Below are 14,521 nucleotides of genomic sequence, written 5' to 3'. Positions count from 1 at the left end.
CTGTGTCCAGATGCATGACTCCCTAAAGTTTCCCATGGGAAGCAGGCTTAATCATCTGAATGCCTGGCAGCGATCCTAGCGCTCCTGCGAGAAGCCTCCTGAGTGCTTTTTTGTTGTTTATAATAATCGCGGCGAGAAAATGGGGGAGATTTCGGCTCAAGGCTTGTTTGGCAGACTTCTGGAAGGCAAATCTCCTGCAGGTGCAAGGGCTCCAATTCTGGCTGAAAAAGCTCCAATTCTGGCTGAAACGGTGGGAAACCGAAGTTTTCCTCTTCATCTGTCACAACATTGTTAGGAACAGGACTACATGGCCCATGAGTCATCACACTATCCCCCTCCTCAAGGCCCCCCTCAAAAATGGGCTCCCTTCCCGAGGTGCGGGGCCGCGGCTTGGCAGGGTAGGCCTGGTGGAAGCGGCGGGCTAAATCAGGGGCATAGACTGTGGAAGCGTCTTCCCAAGAGCGTTCTTCGGGGCCAAAACCTACCCAGTCAATGAGATACTGAAGGCGGCGGCGATGAAAGCGAGAATCCAAAATGTCCTGAACCTCGAATTCCTCCTCCCCATCCACCAAAACAGGAGTGGGGGCCGGCCGGTCTGCATCAGGGCGCACACCATCCGCCGGAAGGAGCAGGGAGCGATGAAACACTGGATGAATGCGCATAGAGCGCGGAAGTTGAAGTTTGAAAGTCACGCGGTTAAGTTGCGCCACCACTGGATAAGGACCAATGAAACGGGCATCTAGCTTCCGGCAAGGGCGGTGGGAGGGCAAAAAGCGAGTGGACAGAAGAACCCGGTCTCCTACCTTGATTTCGGGGCCCGGCTGGCGATGTTTGTCAGCGTGGCGTTTATAGTCCTCCTTGGCTTGGTCTAGTTGCTGGAGCAAAAGTTGTTGCACCGCTTTGAGTTCTTGCAGCCAGTCCTCTGCTGCGGGAACTTCTGAGGTTTCAATGACAGAAGGAAAGAAACGTGGATGGAAGCCGTAGTTTGCAAAGAACGGGATTTCTTTAGTTGAAGCCTGGACACCATTGTTGTAGGCAAACTCTGACAGCGGTAACAGGGAAGCCCAATTGTCCTGCTGATAGTTTACATAACAGCGAAGGTATTGTTCCAAAGTGGCATTGGTGCGCTCAGTTTGCCCATCCGTTTGGGGATGGTGAGCCGAAGATAAACGAGAGTCTATGCCCAATAGTTTTTGTAGTGCTTTCCAGAAACGAGAGGTGAATTGAGTCCCACGGTCTGTGACCAGACTCTTGGGCAAACCATGTAGTCTGAAAACATGCTGAAGGAATAAATCTGCAGTCTCTTTGGCCGTGGGGAGGTCATTGCAGGGAATGAAATGGGCTAACTTGGTAAAAAGGTCCACCACCACTAGGATCGTGGTGAATCCAAGGGAAGGTGGTAGGTCAGTGATAAAATCTGCAGAAATTATTTCCCATGGACGAGATGGAGTAGGGAGGGGATGCAGTAGCCCTGAGGGCTTTTCTCTTCTTGTCTTGGAGCGCTGGCATACCGGGCAGGTATTGACATATTTTTCCACATCCTTGCGAATCTTGGGCCACCAGAAATCTCTTAGGAGCAAATGCATGGTTTTAAATAATCCGAAATGCCCTGCTGGCTTGCAGTCATGACACAGACGAAGTGCCTTTTCCCTGCTCGGTCCTGGAGGGATGTAGACATGATTTCTATAGCAAAGCAACCCATCCTTAAGCGAGAAAGGAAAATGTAGTCCTTGGCGAAGTTGATCTTGAGCCCAGGCATCCGCCTGTTGACTGGCCCTGATTTCCTGAGCACAAAGGGGCCCTGGAGCAGAGGAAGTAGATTCAATTGGAGTGGATTTGGTGTTCCCCACTGTGAGCGTGGCAAAGTTCTCGAGCTGCAGCAATTGGGATTCAAAGGTCTCTCTACGCCCTGCAGCATATTCTGGTTTCCGTGATAGAGCATCTGCTTGCTTGGTCTGAGCTGGGGTTACATAATGGACCTGGAAGTCAAAACGCTCAAAGAATAAAGCCCAGCGCTGCTGCCTCTGATTTAACTTGCGGGCAGTTCTTAGATGTTCTAGATTCCGATGATCAGTATGGACCTCAATGGGAAATTTGGCCCCTTCTAACCAATGTCTCCAAGTTTCAAAGGCTGCCTTTATGGCCAAAAGTTCTTTTTCCCAAATAGTGTAATTTCTCTCTGGGGCTGTTAGTTGACGGGAGTAAAAGGCACAAGGGTGAAGATGATCTCCCACTGGTTGCAAGAGTACAGCCCCAATTGCCACATCGGAGGTGTCAGCCTGCACAACAAAAGGGGTTTTAGGATCTGGGTGCTGAAGGATTGGCTGGGACGTGAATAATTTCTTTAGTTGCTGGAACCCTTTCTCTGCTTGCTCCGTCCAGCGGAAAGGCTGTTTCCCACGGATGCAGCTGGTGATTGGATCAGACCAGCGGGCAAAGTCTGGAATGAACTTGCGGTAATAGTTCGCGAACCCCAAGAAACGCTGCACCTCTTACTTGTTGGTTGGCGCCCGCCATTCCAATACTGCTGAAACCTTTGCCGGGTCCATGGAGAGCCCTAGTGGCGAGACACGGTATCCCAGGAAATCTACCTCTTGTAGATCAAAAGCGCATTTTTCCAGCTTGGCATAAAGTCCATGATCCCACAATCGTTGTAACACCATTCTGACGTGGTTCTCATGTTCTGATTGTGATCTAGAAAACACCAAAAAATCGTCCAAGTAGATGATCAAGAACCGATCTAGATAATCCTGAAAGATGTCATTGACAAAATGCTGGAACGTTGCGGGAGCTCCACATAATCCGTAATTCATGACCAGGGACTCGAATAATCCGAATTTAGTCTGGAAGGCGGTTTTCCACTCGTCCCCCTCCCTGATGCGAACTAGATTGTAAGCCCCCCGAAGATCCAGCTTGGTGTAAACCTTGGCCCCTCGAAGCCGGTCTAATAGGTCCGAGATCAAAGGCAGGGGATAGCGGTTCCGCTTAGTGATATTGTTCAATGCTCTAGAGTCCACCACCAAGCGTAGGTCCCCTGACTTCTTTTTCACAAACATCACTGGGGAAGCGGCTGGGGATTGAGAGGGTCTGATGAACCCCTTGCGGAGGTTTGACTCTATGAACTCCCTGAGAGCTTCTTGCTCTGGTTCAGTCAGGGAGTAGAGGTGTCCTCGCGGGATCGGGGCCCCCTCCACCAAATCAATGGCACAATCATAAGGCCTATGTGGGGGCAGTTTCTCGGCTTCCTTCTCATTGAAAACATCCCAAAAGTCTGAGTATTTCTTGGGCAAGGTGATGATGGATTCAGCATCTGTGGCATGGCAGACCTTGGCTACAAGACAATGGTTTTGGCAATATTTAGAAGCAAACTGCAATTCTCTGTTGGTCCAAGAGATGCTGGGGTCGTGGAGTGTCAGCCATGGAATCCCTAGAATCACGGGGAAATGAGGAACCTCGGTAACAAAGAAGGAAATCTCTTCCATATGTTCCCTTATCCACATTCTGGTGGGTTCAGTCCATTGGCTTACTGGACCTGTCTTTAGGGGACGGCCATCTATAGCTTGCACCACCCGGGCGTTCTTGAAATCGTGATATTGTAATCCCAGAGAGTCGGCATACTCTCTATCAATGAAATTGTTTGTTGCTCCTGAGTCTATCATGGCGTGGATCATGACGGGTCCTTTTTTCGCTGACCACAAGGTGACCACTAGGAGAAATAGGACCCCGGTTGGCGGCTCTTGAGTGGGGTTTCTGACCGGGTTGGCGAGCCTTTCTACGCCCGGTCGTTGGCTTCCCCTGCCGGCTTTGCGCCAGCCGCCTCGGCCGTCTCCGGCTCCATGGAGGACGCCGCCGCCAAACGAGCGGCGGGCTTTCTTTTGGCTGGGCACTCTCTGGCAAAGTGGCCCCCGTCTCCGCAGTACCAACAGAGGTTTAAACGTTGGCGGCGGGCCTTCTCGGCAACATCTAATCTGGGGCGCACATTGCCCAATTGCATTGGCACCTCCCCGCTTTCTCTGGGGTATGGGGCTGGTGGCGGGGGTCTCCATACTGGACGTGGTTGGACGCCGGCGGGAGCGGGAGGTTTTGCCCCAGCTCTCCCACTCTGGCCTCGGAGCCATTGTTTTCTGTTGGCAAGCATGACTTTGGCTCATAAACATTGGTCAATAAGTCTTTCAAGAGAGTTCGGAGGATCCACCTTGGAGATTTCTTCCAACATCTCGATATTGAGTCCCTCCCGAAACTGTCCTCTGAGGGCTATGTCATTCCAACCGGTGTTTTGAGCCAGCACTCGGAACTCGGCTATGTACTGGGACAAGGGCCTGTCCCCTTGGGAAAGGCGCCGGAGTTTGTGGCCGGCCGCCTCTAAATTGTCCTCGATTCCCCAAGTCGCCTTAAGGTGGTTCAGGAAGTTTTGCGCGGAACTTAGGTGTGGGGAGGCTTCATCGAACAGCGCCGTGGCCCAGTTGGCCGCGGGGCCGTCCAGGAGACTGTAAATCCACGCCACCTTGATGTCTTCTTTGGGAAACTCGGCATCACGGGCTTCTAGGTATGCCTGGCATTGACGACGGAAAACATGAACCTTGGAAGCTTCTCCAGAAAACTTGGTTGGCAAGGCCAGGGCAGGGAGACGGATTCCGCGTTCCTTCAAGCCCCGTATTTCTCCCTCCTGTGCATGGATCATATCACGGATTCTGTCCACTTCATCCTTGGCGATGGTGTAGCTGAGTGGCCGGTCTCCCGGCCCAGCTCCGGTAGACATTCTGGCCTAGGTTGATTGGTGCTTAAGGTGGCGGAGTCAAACTGTCAAGACCCAGGCTGCAGAGCACCAATAACCATTCACAGAGGCCAGAATCTATCTAATATCTTTATTGTAAGAGTATATAAAGTTAATAAAAACAAGTGTAGAAAATAGTCCAGAAGTAGACCTTTCAGGAAAGGTCAAAATTAGTCCAAAGAAACAATGTCCAATATGAAATATTAAGGTCCAAAGTTGTAATCCAATAACCGAAACACTCACTTTGCCAAGCAAAGTGAGGGGAAATGACAAGGTCCTTTAGTCCACGAAACTTAAGCAAGGCTGGGAAGTAAACTTGATTCTTGGAACACTAGGCTTAATTCAAGGCAACAAGAAACGAGGAGCAAGAACAGGATCTGTGGTAAATTCGTGGCGAGGTCCGGGAAGCAAGGCAATGTCCGTGGAGCAAGACAAGGTCCTGGGAAGCAAAGCAAGGCTGAAAACGGGAACGAGGGCTTGGAAGCGGGAGTAGCGTAGTCCACACACAACCTACTCCCGTAGCTGACGAATTGACTCCGCAAGGTTCCTACGTGGGCAAAACACCTAAATAGGGTCTCGTTTCCCCGCCAAAGAACAATTCTCTGGGGAACCAGAACCGAAAGCCATTCTCTGTGTCCAGATGCATGACTCCCTAAAGTTTCCCATGGGAAGCAGGCTTAATCATCTGAATGCCTGGCAGCGCTCCTAGCGCTCCTGCGAGAAGCCTCCTGAGCGTTTTTTTGTTGTTTATAATAATCGCGGCGAGAAAATGGGGGAGATTTCGGCTCAAGGCTTGTTTGGCAGACTTCTGGAAGGCAAATCTCCTGCAGGTGCAAGGGCTCCAATTCTGGCTGAAAAAGCTCCAATTCTGGCTGAAACGGTGGGAAACCGAAGTTTTCCTCTTCATCTGTCACAACAGTGTTAGGAACAGGACTACATGGCCCATGAGTCATCACAGCAAGGTCAATTAATGCCATGTACAGAGGTTGGTTTTGTTCCTTGCATTTTTCTTGGAGCTGTTGAGCAGAAGATCATGTCCACTGTTCCTCTGGAGGGATGGAAGCCATTCTGGGATTCTGGGAGGGTGTCTTCTGAAACAGGGAGAAGGTGGTTTGCAAGGATTCTTGCGAGGATTTTCCCAGCGGAGGTTAGAAGGGAGATACCGCGATAGTTCCCCCAGTCTGTTCTGTCCCCTTTCTTGAAAAGGGTGATGATGGTGGCATCCTTGAAGTCTGCTGGGATTTTCTCGGTCACCCACACCTTTTCAATGAGCTGGTGGAGTTGTTGTACCAGCTCAGGTCCACCCATTTTGAAGATTTCAGCAGGGATCCCATCAGGTCCGCTGGCTTTGTTGTTTTTTTGTTGGCTGATGGCATTGCTAACTTCTTCCAAACTAGGCAGTGCTGCGAGCTCATTCCTGGTTTGTTGTTGCGGGATTTGTGAGAGGGTCTCTTCAGCCACATTGGAGCTGCGATTCAGCAGGTTCTGGTAGTGCCCTTTCCAACGTATTGCAATTGATGTTTTGTCCTTCAGAATTTTGGTTCCATCTGATGAGCATAGAGGCTGTATGCCATGGTTTCTTGGTCCGTAAATGATCTTTGTGACTTTGAAAAATCCCTGAGCATCATGGGTATCTGCAAAGTGTTGGATTTCTTCAGCCTTCTTTGTCCACCAGATGTTCTTGAGTTCTCTGGTCCTTCTTTGGACCTCAGCTTTTGCACTGGCATAGAACTTTTTCTTGGCAGCACAGTTGGTGTCTCTCTGCCATGTTTGGAAGGATTTCCTTTTGTTATCAATTAGCTGTTGGATCTCTTTGTCGTTATCGTCAAACCAGTCTTGATGTTTCTTAGTTTTGTATCCAATGGTTTCTTCACAGGCTGTGATGATGGAGGCCTTCAGTTTGTTCCAATGTTCTACAACATTTTCGGGGTGTTCTGTGGGTAGATGATCTTTGGATGTTGTTTGGAGAAGGGCTCATTTGGAGGGCTCCTGAAGGGCTTGGGTGTTCATTTTACGCCTTGTTTTTCTTCCTTGGAGTCTGCATTTGGGGACGATCCTGATAGCCATCGTGGATCGGATTAACCTGTGGTCTGTCCAGCAGTCATCAGCACCTGTCATGGCTCTTGTGAGAAGCACATTACGGCGGTCTCTGGCACGTGTAATTACATAGTCCAAGAGGTGCCAATGCTTTGACCGGGGGTGCTTTCATGATGTCTTGAGCTTGTTTTTCTGGCGGAAGAGCGTGTTGGTAATGACAAAGTTGTGCTCTCCGCATTTGGTGAGAAGCAAGATGCTATTAGAGTTGCTGTTTCTGACCCCGTCTTTTCCTATGATCCCTGACCACAGGTCGGATTCCCGTCCGACTCTGGCATTAAAGTCCCCCAGGAGGATGATTTTGTCCTTCTTAGGTATCTCCGATAGGATGGTGTCCAGCTGACAATAAAAAAATTTCTTTGATGTCTTCCTCAGCATCTAGAGTTGGTGCATAGGCACATATGATGGTTGCCTGTTGGTTTTTGGCAAGGTTAATTTGGAGGGTTGAGAGTCTTTCATTGATGCCAGTGGGTGCTTCAGTCAGGTGCTTCACCAGGTCATTTCTGATAGCAAAGCCAACTCCGTGTATTCTTCGCTCTTCTTCAGGCAGTCCCTTCCAGAAGAAGGTGTAGCCTCCTTTTTCTTCCTTCAGCTGTCCCTCTCCTGCTCTCCGGGTCTCCTGAAGGGCTGCTATGTCGATCTTAAAGCGTCCCAGCTCCCTTGCAATGATAGCAGTCCTGCGTTCGGGGCATTCGCTGTCAGTGTTATCCAACAGTGTCCGTACGTTCCATGTTCCAAAGTTCATCTCTCTTTTTTGGCCACAGAGTGGTGACCCCTCTGGACGCGGCAGTCCAGTCAGGGATAAGAGAGGCAGACTATGTTTAGGGCACCTTTTCTAGCCCCTTCCCCATGTGGGGTGAGCAGAGCGGATCCTAAAAAGGGTTGCTCAGTCATGGATACAGCTGCCGAACTACTCAACTGCCTCGGACCTTGAGGTAGAGCGACTGAGTCCATATCCACCGCCCATGTGCCAGTCTGTGACTAGATGCTTCCAGATTTCACAGTCCTGCCCCCGTCACCACTTGTTGATCGCCATAGGACTTTTATGGTTTGTTTTTATTTTTCTTGGAGGACGCTTGTGCGTGATTTTTTTTAATGTGTGGAGGTTGGTGCACGGCCAGTCAACACACAGTCTTCACAGAGTGAGGTTCCAGCAGTGGTGTGGTTAACACAACGAGAGTGGCTTCTCAGTCTGTTACAGCCTTCAGAGCCATTGTAACATGTACCATGTTATCCTCTGCCTGCTCCGCCGTTGAGGTCTTTGGGTCTTCGGATTGTGCTTGGTCTGGAACCTCCCCTGCGGCCACTTCCGGGAGTGCATGATTCCAGTGGTTGTGCCCGCAGGTTCATCGGAACACGCAAGCCCCCTCACCACGACAAGGTGACAATCCATCGAGGGAGCCCAGCCACATATCACAGACTTGAAGATATATTGGCTTATCTCTTTGCAGAACCACCTTATTTCACTTAAGGGTTACAGAGAAAGAATGCAGTGAGTGGCAGAACTCTCTGCGTAAAAAAAAAAGGTAATGCAAGAGTCAACTCTCAGTGCATCTATACTGTAGAATCAATGCAATTTGATACCACTTTAACTGCCATGGCTCAATGATAAGGAATCCTGGGATTTGAAGTTGTAAAAGGTCTTCAGATTTTGATTCCCAGAATTCCATAGCACAAAACCCTGGCAGTTAAAATGGTGTCAAACTGCATTAATTCTACAGTGTATATGTACTTGTAGTCATTTCCTGTTTCTGCCAAGTCAAAAAGTTTTTAAAATATGTTTGGGTGTGTGTGTGAGAGAGATGATTTTAAAAAAATGAAATATGTTAAATTTGAAGTACGAGTAATGTCCAGTATGAATACACATGTATAAGTTTAAATTATATGTGCTCAAAATATATATACAGTAGAGTCTCACTTATCCAACACTTGCTTATCCAACGTTCTGGATTATCCAACATATTTTTGTAGTCAATGTTTTCAATATATCGTGATCTTTTGGTGCTAAATTCGTAAATACAGTAATTACTACATAGCATTACTATGTATTGAACTACTTTTTCTGTCAAATTTGTTGTATAATATGATGTTTTGGTGCTTAATTTGTAAAATCATAACCTAATTTGATGTTTAATAGGCTTTTCCTTAATCTCTCCTTATTATCCAACATATTTGCTTATCCAACATTCTGCTGGCCCGTTTACGTTGGATAAGCGAGACTCTACTGTATATACACACACACAATTATACCCCACCCCCCACCCCCCCCCCGCCCCAAGTATACATGAGAATTGTGGAATCTATTGGAAGAATGCAACTTGTTACCACTAGGTGGAGACAGACACCAAATAAATTAAGTGTGATTTAATTTTTTCACATGAAAATTTATGAAGCGCTTCCCAGAAACAGGAATCACTGTACAAACACATCTAAAGCCTAGGTGTCTTAATTAGGGTTCACTTCTTTTCCCCTCCCTTACACATCCCTAAGAAGATTAAGAAAATATAGATATTGATGGCATTTGAATCCTCACCACAAAAACACCCATATATAATACATGCTATGCACTTGGGACACCACACAGCTAAACAACTGCTAGGTTTGCAATAGCAATCAATTACATCTAGATCTTTAAAAATAATTTGTAAGGGATGTCCAATATTATAATCAGAACTATTTATGCATCTTTGTTAAACTTGTTATGAGCTAATCCAAGATCACATTCTACCATATTAATGGCAAGAAGCTAAAATGTTTTAATGAGAGAATCAACCTAGGCATGTTCATATCAGAGTGTTATGTGCACTCACCATTACCCAGGAATCCCATTTTCTGCAATTTTCATTCAGATACCTTTCCCACCACTGCCACTGGCAATAATAATGTGGGAGGTGTGGTGTATTCAATTACTTCCAGCAAACAAAGAGTATCATGGGACGTATGTATGTACACACATGTACTGTATGATCAAGATCAAGTGTTCTTTAGGAACACAAATGGCTGTGCATCCTAGATTTACACTGCTTCACACAGCCTTTTTTCCCAGTCAGAACAGAAAACAATGTGCAAAAGGAACCAGCTATTGCCTGGTATTCAGAGTTCCATGTGTGACTGAGAAGCAGCTCAGCCCATGATAGTGAGGATGGGTGAAATAATATACTGAACGCTAGCTGATTGCAGATGCCCCAACACTGCAATTTTTCAAGTTAGCAGAAGCTGTAAAAAGCAGGTGAAAAAAACCTTCAATGTCTCATAATATAGCTTACAATATGGATCCTGAACTTTATGAAATATCAAGTTAAAGATCAGACTCTCATGTTCAGACGCTCATGTTCCTTAAAAATGGAAGCATGGGAATATCAACTTATAGGTGATGTGAACTGACTTTTGGCTTACTTCCTAGTAAGAAAATGGACTCTTCTGGGTCTAAAAGAGCTGGGGTGAGGAATATGGCAAAATAACTCTCCATATGTCTCCTTTGGAGAGTATGGAGAACTCTGGAGGGTTCAAAGACTGCTTTGGAGAAGACACACACACACAGTGCACACCTGCTATGAGAAGGCAACAAGAAGAACATGAATGCAACAGCTGGATATTAATATATAGTCATCATGACTATTCTTCACCATTGCTATACTTGTAATATCCTTCATTAATTGTGTGATCCCTCTTGATGGGCTTCACTATACTTTATGAAGATGTACTCTGTTTTGTTTGTCCTCTTTGATAGTAGACAAATCTGAGTCAAGTACAGAAATATGTAGAAAACTCCTACAATACTTTGCAAAAAAATTGTATCGTGTTTTTGGTTCAATGTATTACACAAGCTTCATTTCTCTTAAACCCTATTCATTACATACAACGTGCTTTGTTTTTAAAGAACTGCTTAGTACTATGTATAGTACAACCCTCAATATTTCATTTACACAATGTACCCAAAAATATACCCCCCCCCCCCAACGTGGAGCTTTCTAGGTCCTCCAGTCTGATTTTACAGTATACTTTGAGACGAAGTATGATCAAACTATATGGTCCACTAATATCTGTGGTTTCAGGTATCCACAGGTGGTCTTGAAATGAATCCTCCCCAGATTGGGGGCAGGGGGATCATATTGTGTGTCATTTTAAATATTATAAAACAAGTTGTTCAGCAGCCTAAATCAAAATATTACTCTCTTTCCGTTAGATTTATCTTACCACAGCTCCCAAAGTAATTGATAACAAACAACCAGTGATTATATAGATATGTATTAAAAACTTACAATTCAAAAACCATGTATAGCATTCCATCGGAACTGTAGGTCTCCAAGAGTTCAACAATATGTGGGTGTTTCAGCATGTGACAAATACTGGCTTCTCTCTTCAGATCTGTTGAGAGACAATTACCTTTACTTTATTCAAAAAGTAATCTGCTGTATCATTCATCTTCAGATCAAAACTAATAACCAAAAAGAAACAAAATACACCTCATCAAACCTAGATTTGTGACAATTGTAAAGATGTTTTAAAAAGCAGATATAAGTTTTGCTGTTCAGAGTTGTGTCTGTAAAGTCAAAATATTAATGCAAGGCTAAAGAACTTTTTTAGCCTAGGGCGGTGATGGCGAACCTTTTAGAGAACAAGTGCCCAAACCTGGAGGGGTATGTGTGTGTTGAGCACTTGGAAGATTAATGAGTTGGGGGGGGGGGAGAGGCAAGCAGGTGGGGGTGGGCATGCAGGTGAGTTAGTGGGGGAAGTGAGTGGGGGAAAGAGAGCAGGGCAAACAAGGGAGAAGGCAAGTGGGGGAGGGCTTGTGAGTGAGTGGGCGAGGGGATGGCGAGTGAGTGGGGAAGGGGGCAGGCAACGGAGCATGTGCCAGGAGAGAGACATACCATAGGTTCATCACCGCTGGCCTAGGGTTCAGACTATGATCCCTTTTGGTGCTATCAGTGTATGAAACCTTGTTTTCTTCCTTCATACAAAGAGCAAACAAACAGATACATTTCTAAATACATAAAACATTTTCAGCCTATCCTTTTCAGCCTTTCCATGAAGACAAGCTAAGGAGCAGGAACTTTAATTTCTATTGTACTATATTGAAGTTTTAGTCTTCTCCATTCTCTTCAGCTGTGGAAACACATGGCTAAGATCAGGGCTGGAAATTTTTAATGTCTGTTTTAATACAACATTTTATAATAATTTAAATTTCATATGCAGTGATAAAAGACCTTAATAAAAGATAGCAAATTATAACTCTGCAAAACATAAACAAATAAAAAGCAAAATAAAATTAACCAACAGCCCACATGTCAACAAAACTGTTGTTCAGTACTCTTTAGCATCCAACTTCTCTTCATGACATGTTTCTTCCAGTACAAAAAGAAGTGCTTACAAAGGGGAGGAATAAGATCATGAAATAGTCAGAGCTGTGTTACCAGTCTATGTAGTGGTTTGAGAAACAAAGGTTGCTTCTTGGTTGTTTATTTCAGTAACAGGATAGCCATATTTGGCATTCATCCACATGACTCCTAGAATCCTCATTCCAAACCTCCAAATTCCTCTTACATGGCTGAGAAGAATACTCATTTTGGTGCTGTGAAACATCTCAGTTAGAAACAATGGAAATGGTGGCCCTGTATGGTTGGTCTCACATACAAATTCTTCTGTTTGCCAGATGAAGAGATAAAGATGTAGTTTAGCTAGAGCATACACAGACACACATATACAGGGTGGGCCAAAAGTCACAAAGGGGTTTCGATATTGAATAACACCTTTATCTTTTGTTTTTAGTTTACAATACCATAGCATCAAATAAAGTATGTATTAGGAAATAAAATTACATTACATTACATTACATTGTAGTTGCTCTCCAACTCCAGGCAGTCATGGATGACACATGCTTCCTTGACCCATTTCAAACTGGCTTCAGAGCAGGATACCCAGTTGAGACTTCTATGGTTGCCTTAGTGGATGATCTCCATCTTAATACTGACAAGAGGTGTGTGTCCCTGTGGGTGATTCTAGATATCTCAGTGGCTTTCAATACTATCAACCATTGTATCCTTATGGAACGCTTGGGGATTTAGGGAATCAGAAGCACTGTTTCAGTGGTTCTGTAATGCCTCTCTGGCAGGTTTTGGTGATGCTTGAGGATAGCACTTCCTCAAAAAATGAACTGATATATGGCATCCCACAGGGTGACGTTCTATCCCCAATGCTTTTTAATATGAGGGGGTGCTGATAGGTCTTTGGCTTTGTGTATTTTTTTTGTTTCTATGGTAACGAATGTTACATCACATGAAAGCCTTATGTGTCTAATATATGTTTTCAAAAATTTGTGTTTGTAACTTATGGCAACAGGCACACGGGAAAACAAAATGGTGGAGTCTAAAGTGATATTCACAGCAAATGAGAGCAGAGGAGTGATAAAATTATTGTTTCTGCAAGGAAAGTCTGCAAAGGACATTAACGGTGATATGTCGCAGACACTGGAGATCAATGCCCTTCATATTCCACAGTTAAGAACTGGGTTGCCAAATGTAAAATGGGCCACTTCAGGACCAATGATGAAGAACGTCCTGGACGACCGAGAGCGGTTGTTGTTCTGGAAATCATTGATGCTGTGCACAACCTCATTCTGGAGAATCAGCGAATTCCAGCTAAAGAAACAGCAGACACCATGGGGATTTCTCATGAATGTGTTTGTGTCATTATCCATGAACATTTGAACATGAAAAAGCTATCTGCAAAGTGGGTCCCCAGATGTTTGACAACAGATCAGAAAAGCATGCGAGTGAAAATTTCCCGGTCCATTTGTTAACGTTTCCGGACTGATAAGAACTTCCTGGATCAACTGGTCACTATGGATGAGACCTGGATTTATTTGTACGACCCTGAAACCAAGGAGCAATCAAAAGAAGTTCAGGGTGCAAAAATCAGCCACTAAGGTGATGACGTCTGTGTTCTGGGATAAGGAGGGTGTGCTGCTAGTGGGCTACCTTCAAAATGGTTCCACCATCAATGCAAGGTATTACATTGAACTTTTGGACCAATTGAAGGCAGCTCTGAAAGCCAAAAGGCATGGTAAGCTGTCCAAAGGAATCTTGTTCCTGCAAGCCAACACCTCAGCTCACACTGCACAAGCGACCATAGCAAAACTGGTGGAGCTAGGCTTCTAGCTGGTTGACCACCCACCTTACTCATCGGATCTAGCTCCCTCTGACTATCATCTGTTTCCAAATCTGAAGAAATACCTCAAAGGTACCAAATTTCACACAATTTCTGATGCCATGTCTGCTATGGGTGACTGGTTTGAGGCACAATCGAAATCCTTCTTTTTGCAAGGTTTTCAGAACTTTGAATACTGATGTAAGATATGTGTTGATATCAGTGAAGAGTATGTGGAATAAATGTAAAGTTTCATCTTCCTATCTCGTTCTTTTCTGTGTAAAGCGAAACACTTATCAGCAACCCCTCATATTTACATGGAACTGCTGGGAGACATCATCTGGAGGCATGGGGCAGGGTGCTATCCGTACGTTGATGACACCCAAATGTATTGCTCTATGCCTATCCAAAAACAGTTAAGGATAGTGTGTCTCTTCTAAATGAATGCCTGGAGGAGGTAATGGACTGAATGAGGAAAAACAAATTGAAACTGAATCTAGACAAAAC

General features: G+C 45.4%; 1 protein-coding gene across 13 annotated transcripts in view; it reads right to left on the bottom strand.

The window, feature by feature from the left end:
- Positions 1-14,521, bottom strand: part of cask (calcium/calmodulin dependent serine protein kinase) — a 191,522-nt gene that overhangs the window by 97,347 nt on the left and 79,654 nt on the right. For all 13 annotated transcript variants that reach the window (XM_008107419.3, XM_008107422.3, XM_008107423.3 and 10 more), the window contains exon 3: positions 11,131-11,236. In XM_008107419.3, the coding sequence (XP_008105626.1) occupies positions 11,131-11,236 (106 nt within the window). The remainder of the gene's footprint in view (positions 1-11,130; positions 11,237-14,521) is intronic.

The sequence above is a fragment of the Anolis carolinensis genome, chromosome 3, assembly GCF_035594765.1.
Source record: "Anolis carolinensis isolate JA03-04 chromosome 3, rAnoCar3.1.pri, whole genome shotgun sequence".
NCBI classification, from domain to species: Eukaryota; Metazoa; Chordata; class Lepidosauria; order Squamata; family Dactyloidae; genus Anolis; species Anolis carolinensis.
The sequence above is the reverse complement of the archived record's forward strand: the minus strand, read 5'-3'. Positions and strand labels throughout refer to the sequence as shown.